Source organism: Bufo bufo, chromosome 3 (genome assembly GCF_905171765.1).
Source record: "Bufo bufo chromosome 3, aBufBuf1.1, whole genome shotgun sequence".
Lineage (NCBI taxonomy): Eukaryota > Metazoa > Chordata > Amphibia > Anura > Bufonidae > Bufo > Bufo bufo.
This window is the reverse complement of record NC_053391.1, coordinates 30,369,923-30,394,956: the sequence shown is the minus strand read 5'-3', so window position 1 is coordinate 30,394,956 and position 25,034 is coordinate 30,369,923. Positions and strand designations below refer to the sequence as shown.

Here is a 25,034-nt window from a genome sequence, read left to right as displayed (position 1 = left end):
TATGGGTGAACATCACTGGAGGTGCGACCTTACACCCCCTCAGGACGACTATTCTAGGATTGGACTATCCCATCAAGACGTTGCATTGGCCCTATGTCCCCTGATGAGTTTTGGGCTATATAAATAAATTAAACGCGTAGGGACAACATTTTTCTTTTTGTCCGACATGGAATTTGTGATGCTTATTGCCTAATCAGTGTGGCTTCATGGTTACAATTTGGGCTATTTTGACTTTTTAGATTTATTATTAAAAGTTATATTTTACTACTGCCCTTTTAGATTTTGGTTTCTGTGGCCAGCCCCTCCTTCCATGCTTTACCACTGTCTGGACATGTCAATCAAAGCAGCCAGTGAGCTGTATACATCCATAGTCGTTTAGCTCCCCCTAGTGGTGGCTGCACACACCGATAATTATATGTCAGAAAAAACTGATTTAGTAAGAACTATAGCATAGTATAAACAGTAGCTTTACTAAAGGCAGATTACATTCATCACAGGAAGTCATGGCTAAAAAATTAAATAAGATATGAAGAAGTGATAAATAAGTATATGTAATACATGTAAGACGTGACGTCGTATGGACAATCCAGTGTTTCTTCAGCTTTCTTTGCATTGTATTGGTGTAGCAGCATGGTGTTGATTATGGACTTCTATGGTACATGCAGCAGAGCACAGGGATCGGGGACACTGGGGCATACAGACTTTCAGGGTACATACAGCAAAGCTGAGGCCAAAAATACAGGTATTGGGATGTTTATAAAAAATATTAATTCATAGATTCATCCATCCAGCCAATTATCCAGTTTTTCATCCATCCATTCATTTGCTGCCATTCATTCATTTATTGACTTTCATTTCACATTCATTCATTCTTTCTTTCATTTTTTATTCTGCATATACATCCATTTAGTCATAATTTCTTAGTTTATTCTTTTAATCATCTGTCCATCCATTTGTTTTCTCAACCATGTTTCCATCCATCCATCTATTCATTTATCCATCCATTTCTCCACAAACATTTCATTAATAATTCATCCATCCATATATTCATTCCTTTGTTCATTCATTCATTCGACTGCACATCCACCCATGTATTCATTTATTCATCTGCCCTTATATCCATCACTTGATATATTCTTTCATTCATTCATAATATTCTTGTTCATTTTTTAATTTGTTCGTCCATCTATCCATATGTACATTTGTTTGTCTATTCATGTGTTTGTCCATAGTCCATTAATTCACTATTCATTCATCCCCTTTTCTGTAGTGAAGTAAAGTTCTGCGCTGTAGAAGGTCTCAGAGGAAAAATATTTTGGAGACAAGTAGACCAATAATGACAGGATGGAGTCGGCTTCGAGCACCTAGACAGCAAAAATGAAGTAAAGGATAAAAAAAACTGCTTCAGTAACATAATAAACAAAGACCTCTCATTACTGTAGTGGGTTAGGGCATGTCTATTAGACTATTTAGCCCTATTTAAAGTCAACCTCAAAAACACCTCTTAGAATATGTTTAAAAAAGTGCCCTGTGCTGTCCATTCTGTTCAATAATGGCCAGAGTGGGAGGATAAGTGAATCAATGTCAATCCTTTACTTCAACCTTGCTGAGAGAAAATGAGATCCTGTGATTACAGCAGCATTGGCACTAATTTAAACGGGCAGTGTCTTTCTATGTGCTATGTTACAGGTGGATTGGAGGCAGCAACAAGTGCAATGTGAGCTAGTGTAGCAGGCCTGTAAAAAGGGTAACTGTGACAGGGCAGGAGCATCACTGAACCTGTAACTTTGCAGACAATAATAACAACTTCTTGAAAATGAATAAGGCAGGAGAGGTCAGTAGCACATATGACCTGGATATAAGCGTTTCTTTTTTTTTTTACTACATATGAATGGAGCATAGGAGCATTTCTTTGCTCCGATGCTTTACCTTGCCTTGTGCTGCATCGCGTAGCGCAAGGTCTGTTTGTTTACCGTCAGTGACATACTGGGCTTCTTCTCACTATGCTAGGTCATCTGTGACATCACCAGCACAGATGAGTGGTCTATAATGCTGCCCTAGGCTGTTTTTGGAGACTGGCATGGGAAGATTGACCATGGACCTTACAGGGAAATTTCCTGGTGGGCCACTTAATCCCTCCCCTTGACCATCAGCAAGGTACATAATGTAGGAGCATCAGGCACTTATGCACCTGGCCAGTGGCCAAAGGTGCCCTCCTGAATTTAGTTATATTACTATCCCCCGGACGATGATACAGCTTCGTACTGTGGGGCAGGCGGCAGAATTTAGTGCCGCACTCTGGTATTTGGTTCTGCTGAGGCAGTATTTTGTGCTACACTGTGGTTCTGCTAGGGTGGTATTTTGTCCGGCACTATGGTATTGCTTCCCTACCTACTTCTGTTGCCTAACCTTCTGTCAATTTGGACTTTCCTACAACATGAGGCAACTTTTAGTTTTTTTCCCAAGGGTCACTTTAAGTTCTCAGTACCCGCCTTCATAACATCCTCGGGCTGTGCTATAGACCTCTCATCTGTGCCAGTGATGTCACCGGGCTCACTAATAGGTGGAAGTCTATCTTTTATCTTTGTGCCCAGGTTACAACGCTTAAGCGTTTAAGAGCTAGGCATTGGGGTGTGGACCATGATGTTTAAGGGATTCTCCAGGATAAGTAAAACATGGCTTCTTCCTTCCAGAAACAGCACCTCTCTGTCTTCAGGTTATGCACAGTATTGCAACTCATCTCGATTAACATTAATGGAGCTCAACTGCAATCCCACAGACAAGCTATAGACAGGGATGGTGTTTTAGTAAGATGGTCTTTTACAAAGAAAGCAGCCATGTTTTTCTTCTTCTGGACAACTCCTTTAAGTGGTCACTTGAATTTGAACCAGTGGCATGCAGGAGTGAAAATTTTGCCATGGGTAAAAAAGTACACTGCGAAAAGTGTTAAAATGGCGGTTCACTTTTTGTCATTGTTCCTAAGGCTCAGGCACCTGCTTCTGGTAGGTTTGAATTTGGACCATTGTGTTCAATGGTGGTTCATGTTGCCACTGTTCCATGCTTTGTTGCATCAGCTTAGGCTACTTTCACATTAGCCTTTTTTGCGGATCCGTCATGGATCTGACAAAATGCTTCCGTTACAATAATATAACCGCATGCATCCGTCATGAACGGATCCGGTTGTATTATGTCTTCTATAGCCATGACGGATCTGTCTTAAACACCATTGAAAGTCAATGAGGGATGGATCCGTTTTCTATTGTGTCAGAGAAAACAGATCCGTCCCCATTGTCTTACATTGTGTGTCAGGACAGATCCGTCTTGCTCCGCACCACATCGCCGACAGAAAAACGCTGCATGCAGCGTTTCGGTGTCCGCCGCCAGAGCCGAATGGTGACTTAACGGAGGCAAACTGATGCATTCTGAGCAGATCTTTTTCCATTCAGAATGCATTAGGGCAAAACTGATCCGTTTTGGACCGCTTTTGAGAGCCCATAACGGATCTCAGAAACGGAAAGCCAAAACGCTAGTGTGAAAATAGCCTTATTGTGGGAGTGAATTAAGGCCATTGTGCTTTGTATCTCACATCAGTTCAGTACTGCTGGGGTTAACCTTCCTTGGGTCTGTACATGCACCTGTTTGTCTTATGTGTTTTCCCTGCTATAAATTTTCTAAGTTGTGTGTTCTGTTCCTGGTTATGTAACAAATTCTGTTTGGGTCTGTAAAGATTCTGTCTGCTTGGTCTGTGTTGGGGCTTATATCTGTCAACCAGGTCTCTCCAGATTGTGCTAGGATCTGTTCAGGTTCTGTCTGTATCTGAGTTCTGACTTGGTTCAGTCTGTCATTACCCTGTGTCTGTTCCGTGGATTAGTATATACTCAGTTTGCCTGACCTTGTCTGGTTCAGTTTTTATTTGCCTGTACTCTGCTAGCCTGTTATCCACCTGTTTCTGTCTGTGTGCTTTGCCTGTGTCTCTGGTGCTTTGCACTGGAATCTCTGACCCCTATGTGTCAGCTGCCAAGTACACTAGGACTATTCCAAGAGGTAACAGCCTGGTGGTTCTCCTGCAGTAAAGACAAGATGCCAGTATAGGTGTTAAAGGGTGAATAACAAGGGGACCTCCAGGATAGCACCCTCAGGATTAGCCCAACATCAAACCTGTTGGTCGGCACAGAAGGTCTGCAACCATTATCCGTAACAAAAAAGTTTGGAATATTAATCCAAAATACATTTATAATTTTGTAGGAAACAATTAATTCAAGTGGGACACCTCAAAAAATACATGTTAGCTAAGGAACAGCCAAACCATTCAGAATTTTTTAAGAGCAGGTGACTTTGATGGAGAGTGACACTTACTCCTATGGAGATTTCTCAGTATCACATACAGTTGAAGGCACGGTGGCATCTTTATTTTTTGGCAGGACATTGAAGTTCCAGAACATGACCTGTAGATGATTTTTTTATAGCTTACCTGCAGACACGCTATGCAGATATTCTTTCCCTAAGTAAAGGACTTTGCATTGCGGCTTTTTCTGACTGTCTGGGCTGCTGATCAGTACTCTGCTTGTAACAGTTAGAAATCCATCATAGGTAGTGTCATTAAGGGATCCTTCATCTACATCCAGCCAAGAAATCTTGGAAGGTGGCCAGCTCTTCGCCACACATGTTATCATAAGGCACCCAGTTTCAAGACTCTTAGACACTGTTACGTTCAAAGGATCTGGAGGACAAAACAGATAATGGGTCAGTGTTATAAACTAGAATAAAGTTGACCTCTGCCTAAGTCAAAGTAACTTAAAAGTCCTGGATCCGAATGTAAATTGTGCCACCTAATGGTGTTGTCAGGAATGCACCCAGCCAAACCACTATACTTTGCTGTCCTGGGGCTGACCAGCCAAGTCCTGGCTGGTCGACCTCTTAGCATGATTGGAAGCTAAGCCAATCAGGCTTCTGACTTTGTGTCCAATCCCTAGAGATAGGAAGGGGATTTAAGACTGCTGGTTCCTAATTGACCTGACTTGTGTGATATGGTTTGTATTAGGACTCTGTACTGTGTAATATCCTATTGACTCTCCTGGTGAACTGACTTGTGGCTTGTTTCTGGATTAACCCTGTGGCTGCTGTTTCTACTTATATTGGCACTCTTAGTGAACTGACATTGGTCTGTCTCTGGATTTATCCCCATTTACTGCACTAATCAGTTCTGCTTCTCGTGAGTTTGACCCTGCTTGTTGACTTTTCTTTGTATCTCCCTAGTTATTCTGGAATTTCTGCCACTAGTGTACCTGCACCAGTTTTCTGTTACCAACTCTGCAGACGTAACATCGGTCCTCAGTATTAAAGTCCTGGAAAAAGTGGTCTTGCAAGACTTGTAAGATGAGTTTGGCGGTTCACCTGCCCGTGGTAAGATGGTGACCTTAATACTCCTTAACAGGTATCTTCTTATATTGCAGAGGGGCAATGAGTCCCTACAGCCACTAAAGTCTGAGTGCACCACCCCCTGCCAGATTTGTCTCAATTAGCCAAACTAAACCCTGTTCTCGTGAAGCTCTCTCATAACCAACCCTTTTTATTTTTGGGTCGAACAAACTTAGAAGGCTATCAAAAATGTTATTTTTGGTATTAGTGATAACACAGGGGGAGTCTTCAGTTTAAATAGGGTTTGCAGTGGGGATAAAAATTATGGTAAAGGAGAGTGGGTTAAATAAGTTGTAAACGCGATACCTCACTGATCAGCCACCCCTCCCATTCTGAGGCTTATCGGTTCCCCATAGTAATCTAATTTCAGACCCCCTCTTGACACACAGGACATGTCAGGAAAGGTGGGCAAAAAATAACATTGAAGGACCTTCTAGTTTGTTGTACCCAAAAAATGGAAAGGGTATTTGAAAATGGTGTGGGTTATGAGATGACTTTATTAAACAGGGTTTATATTTGCCTTGGGCATAGCTCTTTATCGCTGGTGGAATACTCCTTTTGGCAGAATTTTTTTCCCTGCAGAGCATCCTGTGTTCACTTAAATGTGTTCACGTAAATGGGACCATTACAAATGTAATAAAAGGGTTAATTGTAGGCTATATAACTAATAAAAAAGTAATATTTTATGGCTGAGAATCATTTGAAATAAAAAAAAAGAAACAACTTTAAAATTGTCAATTTAAAATTTCCATCATTTCATGTCTACAGCTCCTATACAGGCACATATGTTGCCATAGTAACAGACAACAAACAAACCTTGTGTAGTCTGATCCTAGAATGATTGCGATTCATAAGCCACTTAGTTTTTTTCCTTACCCATCAATTATGTGCTAGTAAGAAATAGAAGACTGATGTAGACACTAATGATAGGAAACCTTCACGACAGATCATTTGCAAAGTTTTTTTAAAATTTTTCATTGTAGATGTACTGGAACATTAAAAAAAATGCTGTGAAGAATATATCCTTCAATAAATGGCTTGTGTGTAATTAAACATACCATAGACCTGTAAGAACGTCTCCCCTGTAAGAGCTCCTCCTGGAAAGATGTTGAATATACATTTGTAATTTCCTTCATCGCTTACATTGGCTCTAAATACGGTCAGCGAAGTCACGTTCACACCTTCCATCGCCACGCTGATTGCATCTTTATATTCTGGTGCAATATATTCTCCTTTTTCGTACGTTGCTATGTTTTTATCATTTTTCTGCCATGATATCTGTACCACTTTAGAGTCTTCTATGTTGATGCACTTCAGTGTCACAGGCTGAAAAAGCCGTACCCAGAGATGTTTTTCAATTAGCACCTTCCCTGCCAAGATAATGAATTTGTGGCTTTTTTTTTTACATTGAATTGGGCAAAAATAAAAAATTCTGAAAACACATAAAAAAATCTAACATATTATTACATATTAATGGGGTTGTCTCAGGAAAAAAATAAAAATAAAAAACTTCTACAAAGCAAGCTGGACCATTGATCAGCTGTTGGCCACAAGTCCCCAGCTGACGTTTTAGCCAGCCAGGTTGCATTACACCACATCTAATTTATAAATTGGTGTCCTTTTTGGTGAAGTTTTGTAAAATTCGATTTGTCTGCTTCGCAGAATTTTGGTAAAAAATTTGCTTTGTAACGAATTACTTCATCACAAAGGGAATTTCTTTGTAAGTAGTGGGTGCAATGATGGGGAACTGCGATGGCACCACTCCCCATCATTGTACCCCTCAGATGCCACGTTCATCACTGATTGCGGCATCTGACTTTAATATTAAAGTGTAAATAAAAAATAAAAACTTTAACAATTTGATCGTGAAGAGCCGGCCATCTTGACTGAATATCCAGTATGAAATCTTAGTTGGCGCGGTAACGTCATATGGTATTTCATGCAGGATCTTCAATCAGGATGGCGGCAGCCATATCTTCGCGCTCAAACAGATGAGGTAAGTATGATTTCGTTTTTTCTAGAGGTGGGACGAATCCAATTTTTTTCAAATCCAAATCCGAAAAGGTTCTCGAATATTTCGAATCTTTCTAATCTCGAATCCTACGAATCCTGTACATAATTGTGTGAACGGTGTAAGAATCAAAGTCAGACCGCGTCAGTTTGTCTGAACCTCCACCTCCACCTCCCAGTCACGGTCGCACCCTATATGACCGCGATCGTTACGCCCCTGCTCCTATCACTACAGAACATACAGGGTAATACAGCGCCACATACCTCTTACATCCAGTGACGTCTCCTTTGATGTAGATGTTCTCTTTCCTCATCTTCTCCTTTCAGACCTTCAGACCAGACCACCATTTTTCAGCCATTTTTCGTCTCTGCAGTTTGACAAAAAAAAAATCTTAGTTTACTACTTTTCCATCATCCTCCCATCTTCTGGACAAATCATCCTAACACCCCCAATACTGTGCCGCTGTGCTTCCCAATACTATACTGCAGAAACAGATAATACCCCTGATAATACTAGTACCACATAGAGCCCCCCATATAAAATACCCCTTCTTTGTGGCCTCAGTAGATGCCCCCATAGTGCCCCCCAATAATGTGCAAATAAGAAGTGGCCCCACAGTGCCACCCAATAATGTGCCAGTAAGTGTCCCCATAGATGCCCCCCTAATCATGTGCCAGTATCAAATGCCTCTCTCCTCCCCCCATGTGCCAGTATCAAGTGCGGAGTGCCTCTCTCCTCCCCCCATGTGCGGGTATCATAGTGCCATCTCCCCCCCAATGTGCCAGTATCATAGTGCCATCTCCCCCCAATGTGCCAGTATCATAGTGCCACCCCCCCAATGTGCCAGTATTATAGTGCCATCTCCCCCCATAATGTGCCAGTATCATAGTACCATCTCCCCCCAATGTGCCAGTATCATAGTTCCATCTCCCCCATAATGTGCCAGTATTATAGTGCCACCTCCCCCCATAATGTGCCAGTATCATAGTGCCATCTCCCCCCATAATGTGCCAGTATTATAGTGCCACCTCCCCCCATAATGTGCCAGTATCATAGTGCCATCTCCCCCATAATGTGCCAGTATTATAGTGCCACCTCCCCCCATAATGTGCCAGTATCATAGTGTAATCTCCCCCCATAATGTGCCAGTATCATAGTGCCATCTCCCCTCATAATGTGCCAGTATCATAGTGCCATCTACCCCCATAATGTGCCAGTATAATAGTGCCATCTCCCCTCAATGTGCCAGTATCATAGTGCCTCCCCCCCAATGTGCCAGTAGTATCAGTGCCAACTCCCCCCATAATGTGCCAGTGTCATAGTGCCTCCCCCCAATGTGCCAGTAGTATCATAGTGCCATCTCCCCCCATAATGTGCCAGTATCATAGTGCCATCTCCCCCCAATGTGCCAGTATCATAGTTCCATCTCCCCCATAATGTGCCAGTATTATAGTGCCACCTCCCCCCATAATGTGCCAGTATCATAGTGCCATCTCCCCCATAATGTGCCAGTATTATAGTGCCACCTCCCCCCATAATGTGCCAGAATCATAGTGCCATCTCCCCCATAAAGTGCCAGTATTATAGTGCCACCTCCCCCCATAATGTGCCAGTAGTATCAGTGCCATCTCCCCCCATAATGTGCCAGTGTCATAGTGCCTCCCCCCCAATGTGCCAGTAGTATCATAGTGCCATCTCCCCCCAATGTGCCAGTATCATAGTTCCATCTCCCCCATAATGTGCCAGTATTATAGTGCCACCTCCCCCCATAATGTGCCAGTATCATAGTGCCATCTCCCCCATAATGTGCCAGTATTATAGTGCCACCTCCCCCCATAATGTGCCAGTATCATAGTGCCATCTCCCCCATAATGTGCCAGTATTATAGTGCAACCTCCCCCCATAATGTGCCAGTATCATAGTGCCATCTCCCCCCATAATGTGCCAGTATCATAGTGCCATCTCCCCCCATAATGTGCCAGTATCATAGTGCCATCTCCCCTCATAATGTGCCAGTATCATAGTGCCTCCCCCCCCGCAATGTGCCAGTAGTATCAGTGCCATCTCCCCCCATAATGTGCCAGTGTCATAGTGCCTCCCCCCCCAATGTGCCAGTAGTATCATAGTGCCATCTCCCCCCATAATGTGCCAGTATCATAGTGCCATCTCCCCCCAATGTGCCAGTATCATAGTTCCATCTCCCCCATAATGTGCCAGTATTATAGTGCCACCTCCCCCATAATGTGCCAGTATCATAGTGCCATCTCCCCCATAATGTGCCAGTATTATAGTGCCACCTCCCCCCATAATGTGCCAGTATCATAGTGCCATCTCCCCCATAATGTGCCAGTATCATAGTGCCATCTCCCCTCATAATGTGCCAGTATCATAGTGCCATCTCCCCCCATAATGTGCCAGTATCATAGTGCCATCTCCCCCCATAATGTGCCAGTATCATAGTGCCATCTCCCCTCATAATGTGCCAGTATCATAGTGCCTCCCCCCCCGCAATGTGCCAGTAGTATCAGTGCCATCTCCCCCCATAATGTGCCAGTGTCATAGTGCCTCCCCCCCCAATGTGCCAGTAGTATCATAGTGCCATCTCCCCCCATAATGTGCCAGTATCATAGTGCCATCTCCCCCCATAATGTGCCAGTATCATAGTGCCATCTCCCCCCAATGTGCCAGTATCATAGTTCCATCTCCCCCATAATGTGCCAGTATTATAGTGCCACCTCCCCCATAATGTGCCAGTATCATAGTGCCATCTCCCCCATAATGTGCCAGTATTATAGTGCCACCTCCCCCCATAATGTGCCAGTATCATAGTGCCATCTCCCCCCATAATGTGCCAGTATCATAGTGCCATCTCCCCTCATAATGTGCCAGTATCATAGTGCCATCTCCCCCCATAATGTGCCAGTATCATAGTGCTCCCCCAATGTGCCAGTAGTATCAGTGCCATCTCCCCCCATAATGTGCCAGTGTCATAGTGCCTCCCCCCCAATGTGCCAGTAGTATCATAGTGCCATCTCCCCCCATAATGTGCCAGTATCATAGTGCCATCTCCCCTCATAATGTGCCAGTATCATAGTGCCATCTCCCCCCATAATGTGCCAGTATCATAGTGCCACCTCCCCCCATAATGTGCCAGTATCATAGTGCCATCTCCCCTCATAATGTGCCAGTATCATAGTGCCATCTCCCCCCATAATGTGGCAGTATCATAGTGCCTCCCCCCCCAATGTGCCAGTAGTATCATAGTGCCTCTCACCTCTCCCCCTCGCCAATGTGCCAGTAACAGATAAAAAAAAAAAAAACACTTTTACTTACCTCCGCTGCGATGCAGGCCTCTTCTGGCCTGTGTCCCGCACTGTGCGGCTCAGGCGGCGCGATGACGTCATCGTGCCGCCTGCACCGGCCTCTGATAGGCTGCGGGCCTTGTGCCGGCAGCCTATCAGAGGAACAGGGAAAGGAAACGCCTCTCCCTCCCCTGTCGCAGCAGCGAAGCGCTCATCTTCTAGAGTGCCCTGCCGCCGCCGCCACCACCAGTCTGGGCACCACCGGGATTCGTCGGATTAGTATCCGGTAAATTACGTCGGGATTCGAGTCCACGAATCCCACAAATCCAGCAAGATTCGAGGGATTCGTGGATTCGACGAATCCCCCGTCCCATCTCTAGTTTTTTCTAACCCATTTCAGAGGAAATTGATTCCTTACCACGAAGCATGGGGAAATTCTGCTTCACCGCGAATCAAATTTTTCCTGAAATTCAGATCAAATTCCACTTTGTGGCCTTCGATTCACTCAACACCATGTTGTTGATTGCTCTTGGATACCATTGTCAGAGATGGGGTCCTGAGCACGAGATCCCCCTCCATAATGCTCATAGGTTATTCCCCTATATGATATAGAAAGGGGTTGCCTTACTATTTTTGATAATTCAAAAATAAATAAAATGATAATTAAAAAAATACAAAATATTTAAAAACCTGTAAACCCATGTCCTGAAATACACAGGTCACTTGCTATTTGTTTGCACCCCCACCTTACCTCCCTCTACAAAAAAAACAGCAGCAACCTCTCAGATATTTTCCTGAAATAACAAAAAAAAACTAATTGTGGGACTTGCAGTACAGCCTCATTAAAGAGGTCGCGTGGCCAGTAAAAAAATTAAAATTATTTTCAGAATGGCAATAAAAAAAAGTTATGCTACCATTTGCCTATCCACTCCTGTTTCGAGAGCTTCTTGGGTCCTTGCTGATCTCTTCTTCCTGGCCTCTCTTACTGTAGAAAATGGGCAATTGTCAGATCACTGTGTGGGATGGGGAACTGTTGCAGCCAGTGATTGGCTGAGCCGTCATTTCCGGTGTGTCCAGTAGGACCAGGAAAAAGAGACCCTGGGAGATTGGGAAAGGCTGGAATGGGAGTGGAGGGGATGAGGGAGGTATCACTTCTTTTTTTTATATGACATTGTAACCCTTTAAAAAATACCAACTAATCCAGTAATATTAAAATAATAAGATATGAATAATAAGATATATAAAAAGATAATCTGATGTTACAATATATTTGTAATAATTATTTTTGAGCTGGAACATATGTTCCTTGCTCCTCTTGAAAAATTAACAAGACTACATGATTGAAGAATGACAAATCCTGTTAATTCTTATGATGTTTAAATAATAAATAAATCTTTATTTCTCTATCCTTCTAAAAATGTTATAAAACTGTATCGACAATAAAAATTATTTTGAACTAAAAAAAAAAAAAAAAATACCAACTAGACAACCCCTTTAAAGCAACCTCCGGTTAAAAAAAAAATTCACATTAACTGGGGAACGAGCACTTACCTGGTGACCTCTTTTTCAGCGTCAGATCCACCGATTTCCGGTCTCCTCTTCTGCCATCCACACTACTTCTGAGATTGCCTGATGCACGCTAAGTACCAGTAGTCCAAGACACATGGGTAGTGATGGTGAATCCAAGAGCAGGGCTGGATAAGATGTAAATGTCTTAGGCTACCGATTCACAGTGTACACCAGGTAGTCTGAAAAGAAATGTGGCCATCTTGGATGGCAGAAAAGTAGACTGGGAATCGGTGGATCTGCAGCTGAAAAGATGAAAAAGAGGTCACCAGGTAAGTGTTCTGTAAGTTCCTCAGTTAACTTGAATTTATTTTTTCTTGAACTAGAGGGTCGCTTTCATTTTTTATTTTTTTTAAAAAGGGTCCTTTCTGGTTATTGATGAGACAATTCAGACACTGATGGATTTCAGATATACCCTCAATGATTCCATAGCTGCCTTCTTCTGCCTCTGGTATTGCAGCTCAGCTTCAGACATGTGACTAACGCTGAGCTGTCACCCGAAACACAAACCACGAGCAGCCATGGCAATGATTATGTTTGTTTTTGTTGCTTTTTTTTATTATTTTTGCAATTTTTTACAGAACAAACAAAAAATAACCTAAAAAATAAATAAAAAGTTGTTGAAACTTTTGAAACTCTTACCAGGAATCTGAAGGCACACTTCTCCTTCCTTTGACCCGTTGGGTAGGAAATTAAAAATACATCTGTAGCAACCTTTATCCTGAATGTTGGTTTTATGAACTGTGATCGCCGTCTCGTTTAGGCCTGAAGTGCTCATCCATAGACGATCTTTGTAGCTTTTAGTGATTTCAGCTCCGGAATCTGATGTGTAAATGGCTACGGTCACTTCCTTGTCACCTACAACCTTTGTCCATGTCACTTGCACTGCAGTGTTGGGTGGTGGTAAAGTACACTTTAGTGTCACACTTTTCCCATACTCCACTGGGCCAACTTCAGTTTTCACATCTGCAAAATAAGCAAAAACATGAGAACTTCTCCATCGAGACTTGGCACATAGAAAGGGAACTACAAACAGCATAGTAATACAATTTCTCATTGAGATAATATGCAGGGTGATTTTTTTTTTCTTTTTCTTTTGGGGTCAGTTTTTTTTTTTATGAATCCCCCCAAATTTAAAGGGAACCTATGATGAAAAAGGACCTATTGTCAAAAAATATTTTTGAAAGAGATTTGGTGATTTATTGTAGTAGCAGTATGCCTGGTTTCTTAGGGTTGATCATGCTGACAGAGCCTCTTTAAGCTACTGCATAGGGATCTTCAAGTCTCATAGCATGCAAGTGAATGAAAGGTCTTCTACTATGGATGGAGACTTACCTAAACTGTAGGTAATACAGATGACATAAAGTAGCCAGACAAGGAAAATAAACGCTCTCTGAAAAAAAGTTATAAAAAGAAAAAAAATTATTATAAAACGTAGCTGTAGATACAAACCAGCAGAAAAAGTAAAACAAATCTATAACCTGACAAGGTCAGACTGAGTCCGTCAGAGAAAATAAGACTGGGGTCCAGCATCTAGGTATATGGAGCTCGTCCCCTGTAATTTAATTGTAAAGTCTACTGGACCTTACGGGCCCTAATGTGGCTGGGGCCCTTTTTTATTTCAGTGTCTGGATCACTGGAGGATCCTCCTGTCTTTTCATGGACCAGTCTGACCCTGAGACTTGATAGCAGTGGATTATCTGTTTTAAAGGTTCTTGAATTTTACAGGAAACTTTTTATGTACTTTTTGGACTCTTTCATAATCCAATGTCCAAACAGGTGGAAGATCCTATAGAATATAATTTACAGACTATGGACACTTTTTTTTATTGCATTGCATGTACTTTTACAAAAAAAAAGCAGATTTGTAATTGGTCTTCATTGCAAAAAAATGTCATTAATTAAAAAAAATTCTTCCCTTTGGCTTCTGCATCTTGCTGTATAAACACTACAATGCAAGCTGCTCGAATCCTTTCTGGGCTAAATCATCAGACAACTCTGTGGCATCTCAATCTGCAACCCCTTTTATCCAATCCTATTAGATTCAGGGCTTATGCACACGAACGTATTTTCTTTCCGTGTCCGTTCCATTATTTTTTTTTTTGCGGACCATATGTGGAACCATTTATTTCATGTGTTTCCGTTTCGGTTCCGTTTGGCATATACAGTATACAGTAATTACATAGAGAAAATTGGGCTGGGCATAACATTTTCAATAGATGGTTCCGCAAAAAAAACGGAACGGATACGGAAGACATACGGATGCATTTCTGTATGCATTCCGTTTTTTGCGGACCCATTGACTTGAATGGAGCCACGGAACGTGATTTGCGGCCAAATATAGGACATGTTCTGTCTTTCAACGGAACGGAAAAATGGAAATACGGAAACGGAATGCCTACGGAGTACATTCCGTTTTTTTTGCGGACCCATTGAAATGAATAGTTCCGTATACAGACCGTATACGGAACGCAAAAAACAGCCCGCAAAACGGAAACAAAAAACGGTAGTGTGAAAGAGGCCTAACTGGAAGCAGAAAATTTATTACTGGTGCATTTTGCCAAATATACTTGTGCAAGACAAAATAACGCACCTTAGGCATTTATAGGGCTGAGATTGCAAGTAATGCATCCTGTCATGTCTGCTCTGAAACATGAGCCTCAAAGATAAAAGTGCTACAAAGGGAAAGGTGGCAGGAAATGTTCTCCACAAATAGTACCGTACACATACAACCTAATCATTAGCGAGGACAAAGCTGCTCTGCACAGACTCCACTGACCGTGTTTCATGTAATAGCACATATGACCTTACTGTTTATTTTAAATAATATGAAAATATAATTATTATTATTATTACAATAACAGATAATTTTTTTCTCCAAATGATCCAGTTGCTCAGTTTTATTATTTTATTATGAACAGTCGCTTAAAGGGAATTTGTTACCAGGTTTCTGCTGTCCTCTCTGGGTTCCTTAATCTGTCATAAAATCAGTTTATATCGGCCGAGCGCTGATTCCTTGTAATGCTGTGACCGTGTTCTGGAACCATGGACGTGTCCTCCGGTCATACATTTACAGTATATGTTGTATAGGGAGAAAGCTGTCAATCAGAAGTGGGAGGGGTCACTGCTAATGAATACCAGGCTTCTAATGCGTCAGATTAAGGCCCCTTTCACACGGGCGAGAATTCCGTGCGGGTGCAATGCGTGAGGTGAACGCATTGCACCCGCACTGAATCCGGACCCATTCACTTCAATGGGGCTGTGCACATGAGCGGTGATTTTCACGCATCACTTGTGCGTTGCGTGAAAATCGCAGCATGCTCCATATTGTGCGTTTTTTTACGCGACGCAGGACCCATAGAATTGAATGGGGCTGCATGAAAATCGCAAGCATCCGCAAGCAAGTGCGCATGCGGTGCGATTTTCACGCACGGTTGCTAGGTGACGATTGGGATGGGGGACCCGATCTTTATTATTTTCCCTTATAACATGGTTATAAGGGAAAATAATAGCATTCCTAATACAGAATGCTAAGTAAATTAGGGATGGAGGGGTTAAAAAAATAAAATAAATTAAACTCACCTCATCCACTTGTTCGCGCAGCCCGGCTTGTCTTCTTTCTTCTTCTTTGAGGACCTGGGAGGAAAATGACCTTTGATGGCATCACTGCGCTAATCACGTGGTCCATCAACATGGTGATGGACCATGTGATGAGCGCGGTGACGTCACCAAAGGTCCATTTCCTCCCAGGTCCTCAAAGAAGAAGAAGGAAGACGAGCCGGGCTGCGCGAGCAAGTGGATGAGGTGAGTTTAATTATTTATTTATTTATTTTTTAACCCCTCCATCCCTAATTTATTTAGCATTCTGTATTAAGAATGCTATTATCTTCCCTTATAACCATGTTATAAGGGAAAATAATAAAATCTACACAACACCGATCCCAAACCCGAACTTCTGTGAAAAAGTCCGGGTTCGGGTCTGGGTACCAAACATGCCGACTTTTCTCATTCGCGTGCAAAACGCATTAAAACGCTTTGCACTCACGCATCGTGCATTTTCCCGCAACGCCCGTGTGAAAGAGGCCAAACTGGGATTTTATGAAAAGTATGGGAAAAGAAAATCAAAAAACACAAGTGACCAAGAGATGAGGGTCTCAGCTAAGACAGCAGAAGCCTTTAACAGTGTTCCCTTCATGTTTCCTATAAACAGCAATAATAGTTTATTACTTACTTTAGAGGACTAATTCCTTCAGCATATTTATTAATAATAATACTAATAATAATGAGAATCATAGTGATAATGTAAATTCTAAGTATAACGCTTATAATATTATTATTATTATTATTATTAATTTATATTCAATTGAATGTATATTAAACAACATTCAGAAAAACAGAATGATAATTAATAATAATAAAAATAACAATAGAAAAAAATAACCAAGCAACTGGACCATTTGAGAAAAAAAGGAGGATAATGGTCATGATTAGGGATGAGCGAATTTCATATTTTGAAGTTCATGTGCGGGTTCATGTTGTGGTATAAGCTGAATTGCGTTATGGATTTCGTTACCACGGACCATAACGCAATTCTATGACGGAATGCCTTTAGAGGCATTCCATTATTCATTCCGTCATAATAGAAGTCTAGGGGCCGCAAAACGGATCCGTCCGGTTTACGTTATGCAGGAGAGGACTCCCCTGCATAACGTAAACCGGAGGGATCCGTTATGCAGGCCATACACTTCCATTATGATGACATGAATAACAGAATGCTTGCATTTCGTCATGGAATTGCGTTATGGTCCGTGGTAACGAAATCCATAACGCAATTCAGCTTATACCTTATAACACATGAACTTCAAAAATATGAAATTCGCTCATCCCTAGTGATGATGATTATTATTATTTTTTATTAATAATAAAAAAAAGTACTTAAATATCATGCAAAATAAAAATCAATGAATAAATAAGTAAAGCTGAAGTAAAAACCGTAACAGAAGCAGAATAGTAATGTAGATACAGCGAGTTCTTACATCTGAAAAATGGCTGCCGGAGGCTGTGAATCGGTTCCCATGGTGGGGGTAAGGCTACTTTCACATGATCTGCGTTTTCCTTTCCGGTGTTGAGATCTGTCATGGGATCTCAATAGCGGAGGGAAACGATCCAGTTTTGTCCCCATTCATTGTCAATGAGGACAAAACTGAACTGAGCAGAGACACCAGAATGCATTCCGTTCCGTTTTGTTGCGTTCCCACAATGCACACAAAAATGCTGCGGCATGGTATACAGAGCAAACCAGATCTGGCATGAAACACAATGTAAGTCAATGGTGTTGGATTCGTTTTTTCAGACATGTCTTGTTCATTTGGGAGTTAATACAACCGGATCCATTCTGAACGGATGCAGATGGTTGTATTATTGACCAGATGAGTTTTTGCGGATCCGGTAAAAACGCTTGTGTGAAAGTAGACTTAGAGACTCTTCATGGTCCTGTACAGTCCCCAGAAAATGACATGGAGTCGTCCTCAGCAGGGGTTGATAGGAGCTGTTTATACAGAACATGTAGTACCGCACTGTACTCTAGAGACAGCCAGTGACGGCATACTCTTTAAGGGGTTATCCCATGATTAAAGGGGTTTTCCAGGATTTTAATATTGAGGACCTATCCTAAGGATGGGTCATCAATATCAGCTGTATGAGGAGGCGGCACGCGAGCTGTCTCCTGTCTCTCTGACTGCTCGCTGTCGATATTGCAGCGGCGAGGATAGGCCATCAATATTAAAAACCTGGAGAACCCTTTTAATGTAAAAAATGAAAATCAGACATCATATAGGACACGACAATCTCCTTCTAACAAAGCTAAAACCAGCCCTGTACCTCACATGGATCCAGAGATCTCCCCCATTCATTGTTCTGCTAGATTTATATCAAGCTGACAGCTCAAGGGGATGTGTCCTTTCTGCTGCAGCTCAGGGGGCGTGTCTTTTCTGCTGCAGCTAAGGGGGCGTGTCCATGATCTCCCTATCACAGCTCAGGAGGCAGTTGAAGGCTGAAACTGAGCATGTGCGACCTTCTCAGTGAGCCGGTCAAAGAAATTGCGAGCAGGTGGCGATATACAGATACATTTTAGTGAATAACTCAGCGGCTGTACTAAATTTTTAATTACATGCAATTACAAAAGTGTTCATATCCAGGTGCTGGTTTAAAAACTGTAGAATGTGTTTAGTGGCACAACCCCTAATACAGATGATTTACCAGAGAAATGCCCCGTCTGATTGGCTGACATGTAGGAATCGGCAGTGTTTGAAGCATTCCAAAGTGATGTTAGGCTGGGACTACATGGTAACTTTGGCCACCACACTGCTGGATTTTTTGTGATTCCGGGGTTGAAGCTTCCTTTAAGGCCTCATGCACACGACAGTATTTTTTCACGGTCCGCAAAACCGGGTTCCGTTGGTCCGTGATCCGTGACCGTTTTTTCGTCCGTGGGTCTTCCTTGATTTTTGGAGGATCCACGGACATGAAAAAAAAGTTGTTTTGGTGTCCGCCTGGCCGTGCGGAGCCAAACGGATCCGTCCTGACTTACAATGCAAGTCAATGGGGACGGATCCGTTTGACGTTGACACAATATGGTGCAATTGCAAACGGATCCGTCCCCCATTGACTTTCAATGTAAAGTCAGGAGTTAATATACCATAGGATCGGAGTTTTCTCCAATCCGATGGTATATTTTAACTTGAAGCGTCCCCATCACCATGGGAACGCCTCTATGTTAGGATATACCATCGGATTTGAGTTAGATGTGAAACTCATATCCGACAGTATATTCTAACACAGAGGCGTTCCCATAGTGATGGGGACGCTTCAAGTTAGAATATCCTACGAACTGTGTACATGACTGCCCCCTGCTGCCTGGCAGCACCCGATCTTTTACAGGGGGCTGTGATCCGCACAATTAACCCCTCAGGTGCCGCACCTAAAGGGTTAATTGTGCGTATCATAGCCCCCTGTAAGAGATCAGGTGCTGCCAGGCAGGAGGGGGCAGACCCCCTCCCTCCCCAATATTATATTCATTGGTGGCCAATGCGGCCTCCCCTCTACCCCCCCCAGTTAAAATCACGTTCCGAATCCCCCATCATTGGTGGCCAGTGCGGCCTCACATCTCCCCTCCCCCCCCCTAGTTAAAATCACGTTCCCCCATCATTGGTGGCAGTGGAGAGTTCCGATCGGAGTCCCAGTTTAATCACTGGGGCTCCGATCGGTAACCATGGCAACCAGGACGCTACTGCAGTCCTGGTTGCCATGGTAACTTAGCAATTTTTAGAAGCATTATACTTACCTGCGAGCTGCGATGTCTGTGACCGGCCATGCGCTCCTCCTACTGGTAAGTGACAGGTCTGTGGGGCGCATTTCCTATAGCACAGACCTGTCACTTACCAGTAGGAGGAGCGCCCGGCCGGTCACAGACATCGCAGCTCGCAGGTAAGTATAATGCTTCTAAAAATTGCTAAGTAACCATGGCAACCAGGACTGCAGTAGCGGCCACGGATCATGGACGCGGATACCAATCTTGTGTGCATCCGTGTTTTTTCACGGACCCATTGACTTGAATGGGTCCGTGAACCGTTGTCCGTCAAAAAAATAGGACAGGTCCTATTTTTTTGACGGACAGGAAACATGGATCACGGCCGCGGATGCATTTTACGAGTTTTCAACGGACCCATTGAAAGTCAATGGGTCCACAGAAAATCACGGAAAACGGAACAACGGCCACGGATGCACACAACGGTCATGTGCATGAGGCCTAAAGCTACAATGCTACACAGTGATCTTTGGTCACATTGCCAAAGTCACCATTTAGCCCCAGCCTTAAAGGGAATGACCTATTGTTTAAATCACCTTTTTATGTTAAACACATTCTTATAGAATTTTTGGTTTATTTCTCCATGTCACTATCTATATTTAAAAAAAAATAATACTTTAAATCCTACAGTTTTTTCACTGACCACTAGGTTTAATAATATGTTGAGACATCCTGTCCTTTACAGATCGCTCTTCAGCAGTCATCTCATTATCAGCACAGGCAGGAGTACAATGACAAATACCACCTCTGTATAGATAACACAGGATCCAATATTTACAATAGGTAATATCACAGCTTATCTGCTCCCTCCTGACCTTTGCACAGGTCACTCAGCATGCCCAGAAAACTCTCCCATAGACATCACTGACCATTGTGTCTATGATCTATGTAGCTGCTCTCAAAAGACAACTTAGACCTAGAGGCCAGTGCAGAAACTGCATGATTTTAGGATTTTTAAAAATATAGATAAGGACATTAAAAAGGTACAAATAAAATCACCAAATAATTGCCAACAGTCCCGATTTTGGCAGGATAATTCGACAAACAAGATTGCAACAGATTGCCCAGAAAAGGCCATTTTGGAGGTGTTAAATGTCCTGATTTAAGCATTTTAAGTTGGTAAGTATGCGGAGGTCACTGTAGAAATATCAAGTAATAGTAATACTACTAATACTAAGAATAATATTAGTAAGTGGATACATCGCATAAACGTTTTCTTACAGTGTCATAGGGTATGTGCAAAATATTTCTACACAGTAAACACAGGGATTTAAAAAGTCTATAAAACTGCCTGATAAAAACCCAAAATTAAACATAAAATAAATTAAATAAAAAATAATAAATATATATAAATTAATACATAAGTAAATTAATAAATACATAAATATTGTAAATCGAAAAAGAACAGCCACAAAATTTTCAGGTACAGGTAAACTATCAGTATAATTGATCATTTGAAGGAATAATTATTATACCAAGTTTCATCCTCTGCTGCTGATTGTACCAAAAAAATAATAATTTTTTATTAACACTGTTAGGGTGGATTCACACTAGCGTTAGGGATTTCGTTATGGCTTTCCGTTATAACATGGTTATAACGGAAAATAACGGAATCCATAAGACGGATGCCTTCTTCTGCCCATAGACTTGCATTATGACGGAATGCAAAACGGAAGCCTTCAGAAGGCATTCTGTTTGCTTTCCGTCCTAATAGAAGACTATGGGAATCAAAACGGATCCGTCTGGGTCCTATTATGCAAGACGGAAAACAGGACTTTGTTTTCCGTCTTGCATAACGGGACCCAGACGGATCCGTTTTGATTCCCATAGACTTCTATTAGGACGGAGAGCAAACGGAATGCCTTCTGAAAGCTTACGTTTTGCATTCCATCATAATGCAAGTCTATGGGCAGAGGAAGGGATCCGTCCTTCCGTCTTACTTATTCCGTTATTTTCCGTTATAACCATGTTATAACGAAAAGCCATAACGGAATCCCTAACGCTAGTGTGAAGCCAGCCTTACAAATGCAATACATGTTGTAATGTCTCTATTCTTCATTCTATACTTCGCTTCTATGGGAAGTTTTTTTCAGTGCTACTACCTGTATGATAGAGGTTTTTCCCACCATGAAACTCGAAAAATTTGAATATCGTGCAAAAGTCCATTTATTTCAGTAATGCAAATTAAAAGGAATTGCATTAATGCAGCTTAAAATTTGAATTTTGTGAAAAGGTTCAATATTTTAGGCTCAAAGTGTCCCACTCTAGTCAGCTAATTAATCCATACCCCCTGAGCAAAGGGGACCTAAAAATTGTGACTTTGGGGTTTCATAAGCTGTAAGCCCTAATCATCCAAATTATAACAAATAAAGGCTTGAAATATCTCGCTTTGCCTGTAATGAGTCTATCTCATATATTAGTTTCACCTTTTAAGTAGCATTACTGAAATAAATGAACTTTGCAGGATATTATAATTTTTCAAGTTTCACCTGTACATTTACCAGCAATCTACAGGATACACAGTATGATGACGGCTGGCGACTCCATTGCTGGGAACCCCACCATCACTAGAAGGGGGCTTCCCTTGTTTCTCCGTGACCAGAGTTTGAACGAAGCTGCGGTCGAGTATGTAACCTGCTGCTCCAATCATAGTCTATGGGACTCATTCCCTTTAAATCCCTTTAAATCCCCTCATTAGAAGTCTAGAAGGATTGTCAATAAACTATGGTAGGAATAAACCTCTGAATCTGATTGATTTGAAATGATTTATGATCAACTGCCTAAAAGATAAAACTAAATCCAGATTCAATATTTTTCAAAGATGAGTTTAAAATAATAGATAATTGCCATATAAATATAATGAAAAATAAAAGCATTATAACATTAAAAAACAATCTATCAGCTTTATAGGATTTGGCTTTATAAAGTGAATGGACGTTTACATCCCATCAGTGCTAATCCATGTCATTATTTAGCAGTCATGCCCATTTCCAACAGACACTGCCGGCATCGAGCAGCTTCGTTATTTCATAAAGCTTTGAATGGGAGACAATAATAAGCAAGAAAAAAGCAAATTTAAAGCAAAAACAGATTGTCAGTGGTCACCAGCTCACATCTTACCATCGTGTCCATAGTAAGCTTCACATCCTTCTGACAGCTATTTCCTTTGCAGTTCACAAACAAGAACTGCCCATTTTAAAAAGGATGGACAACCGAGACATAACGTAGATACCATACTGCCACCCGGAGGCCGTTCTCACTTCTCTCTGAGGTTCTTGCCAGGTTGGAGATGGGGAGACAAAGAAATCTCTTTTCACAGGCGTTTTCTGAGCTTTTTCTCAATGAATGCTCTCCAGATGAAGCCACCTTAGAAGTGTTAAAATGTAATTATCTTGCCAAGCTCTGTGCAGCACAGGTGTTTGTATGCTACGAGGGCTTGCTGTGTGTAAATAGCCACAGTTCCCAGTTTCTCACCACTGGCCTGCATATACCTCTATTACAAGTGTAAGGTAGTGCTTCAACTTCTCCCTGTCTTTACATAAAACGTAGATTTAAATACACTGGGGTGTCCCCAAGCACTGCCTCCATATATGAACATAGCTATATATGGAGTCAGAGCAGGATTCCCCCACTGTACAGCGATCTTCTGCATAGACCTCAGTGGGACCCGACACCCTCCCCTCTTCAGAGCAGGGGGTGCCTGGTTTAATGCTCGGATTCTCCCATTGACTTCCATTGTGCTTGGGTGCTCTGTAGAGCATCCCAAAGTGTTCTGCTCGAGCACTTTGGTGCTCGATTAACACCAGTTGTCATGTGTTGTCTGGGCCGAATGGAGAACACGAAGAAAGAGAACATCTACATCGGAGGAGACTTCATTGGAAGTAATAGGTATAAGTGCTTTATTCTCCTGAATGTAATGTCCATCCAAATATGACAACCGCATGCATCCGTCATGAACGGATCCGGTTGTATTATGTCTTCTATAGCCATGACGGATCCGTCTTGAACTCCACTGAAAGTCAATGGGGGACGGATCAGTTTTTTATTGTGCCAGATTGTGTCAGAGAAATAGTGGGTAGCTTATTAAAACTTAACATTTAATAATGTCCAATAATAAAATAGTAGGCCCTGAAATAATGAAACAAACAAAGAATACAACCAATTGGCTGCATTAATCTCCTTTGGAAGCAATGCTAACAAGAAGATGGGAGAGGACCAAAGCAGGGATAGCAGTGTCGAAAACAAATAGAGTGAGAGGAAAAGACGCATAGACAGAGAGACACCGTGCTGGGTCGAACACCCTAGGTGTCCCTAGCTCTATCTCTCGTCCTCCTTATCTAATATATTCTCCCTGCCGTCACCCTCCCTAAAAATGGACTGCCCAGCTTTGCCCGACAGACAGAATAAGGTCCATAGGATCCCAAACTAATCTACCGGTTATAAGGGGAGCAATTGAACTGACAGAATAATGAGGTTGATTGGACTAAGTCGCAGTGTGGCTGTGAAAAGCCCGCCATACTCAGTGCAATCAACACTCTAACATTTACAATGGTAGCTATGTGGCTAACAAGTTAGTGAAGAGTCCCAACGCGTTTCCTCAATAGTTGCTGATTCCTCAGGGGACCAAATCTTATATCAGTGACCCCTTGGTATTAGGTCACTTTGCTCAAGTGGGAAGTACATAGAAGACCCAGCTTTATACAAAACTCCAAGATTATGCACTGCAATCAATCCTGGTTGCTGGTGCCTATGCAGTATCCTTTTACCAGTCAGATCACCAACAGGTCTCTATGTCAACCTCAACCATACGTCGACTTAATTCCAGACAATTATGGCCAAGTCTCCCCTCAGTTCATGTGACCACACGTCTTCAGGTCACCAATCACAACTGATATATAAATTTACTCATCGGTGTGAATATTGTCCAGGTACAAATAACGCAACCTAGATCTGATTCCATCCAATGTTGTTCATTGAGATATTAGCTAACACACATTGAAACAGATTGCCATATGCAGGACGCCGAGGAGCAGCATCCGCCTCATCGATCTGTGGACAGTTGACATCCAACACTGGACAGATGAGTGATTCTTGTTTTTGTGCTTATATACCATTGCTGTTTAGCACTTAAGAGCACACGCCATTGAACAGTCTCTGAACATTTCCTGGTGTGATTAGACCAGAAGAGCTGCTTCAATGTGTGTTAGCTAATATCTCAATGAACAACATTGGATGGAATCAGATCTAGGTTGCGTTATTTGTACCTGGACAATATTCACACCGATGAGTAAATTTATATATCAGTTGTGATTGGTGACCTGAAGACGTGTGGTCACATGAACTGAGGGGAGATTTGGCCATAATTGTCTGG

At 42.1% G+C, this 25,034-nt stretch overlaps 1 protein-coding gene across 1 annotated transcript; it reads right to left on the bottom strand.

Annotated features, from left to right (window-relative positions):
* Positions 1-451: 451 nt before the first annotated feature.
* On the bottom strand, positions 452-22,824 carry LOC120994446 (OX-2 membrane glycoprotein-like). The gene is made up of 6 exons (XM_040423006.1): positions 22,784-22,824; positions 13,633-13,690; positions 12,940-13,263; positions 6,477-6,788; positions 4,472-4,720; positions 452-1,364 (listed from the first exon to the last, which is right to left on the bottom strand). Exons 1-6 carry the CDS (start codon positions 22,793-22,795, stop codon positions 1,300-1,302), a joined length of 1,020 nt encoding a protein of 339 aa, XP_040278940.1. The 5' UTR covers positions 22,796-22,824; the 3' UTR covers positions 452-1,299.
* Positions 22,825-25,034: the final 2,210 nt, after the last annotated feature.

What these genes read in the sequence shown, in the direction of transcription:
- LOC120994446 (XM_040423006.1), bottom strand. An exon ending in AGTGTGCCTTCAGATTCCTG is followed by an intron (nt 6,789 to 12,939) that starts GTAAGAGTTTCA and finishes TTATCTTGGCAG; the next exon opens with GGAAGGTGCTAATTGAAAAA. An exon ending in GACGTTCTTACAGGTCTATG is followed by an intron (nt 4,721 to 6,476) that starts GTATGTTTAATT and finishes TTTGTCCTCCAG; the next exon opens with ATCCTTTGAACGTAACAGTG.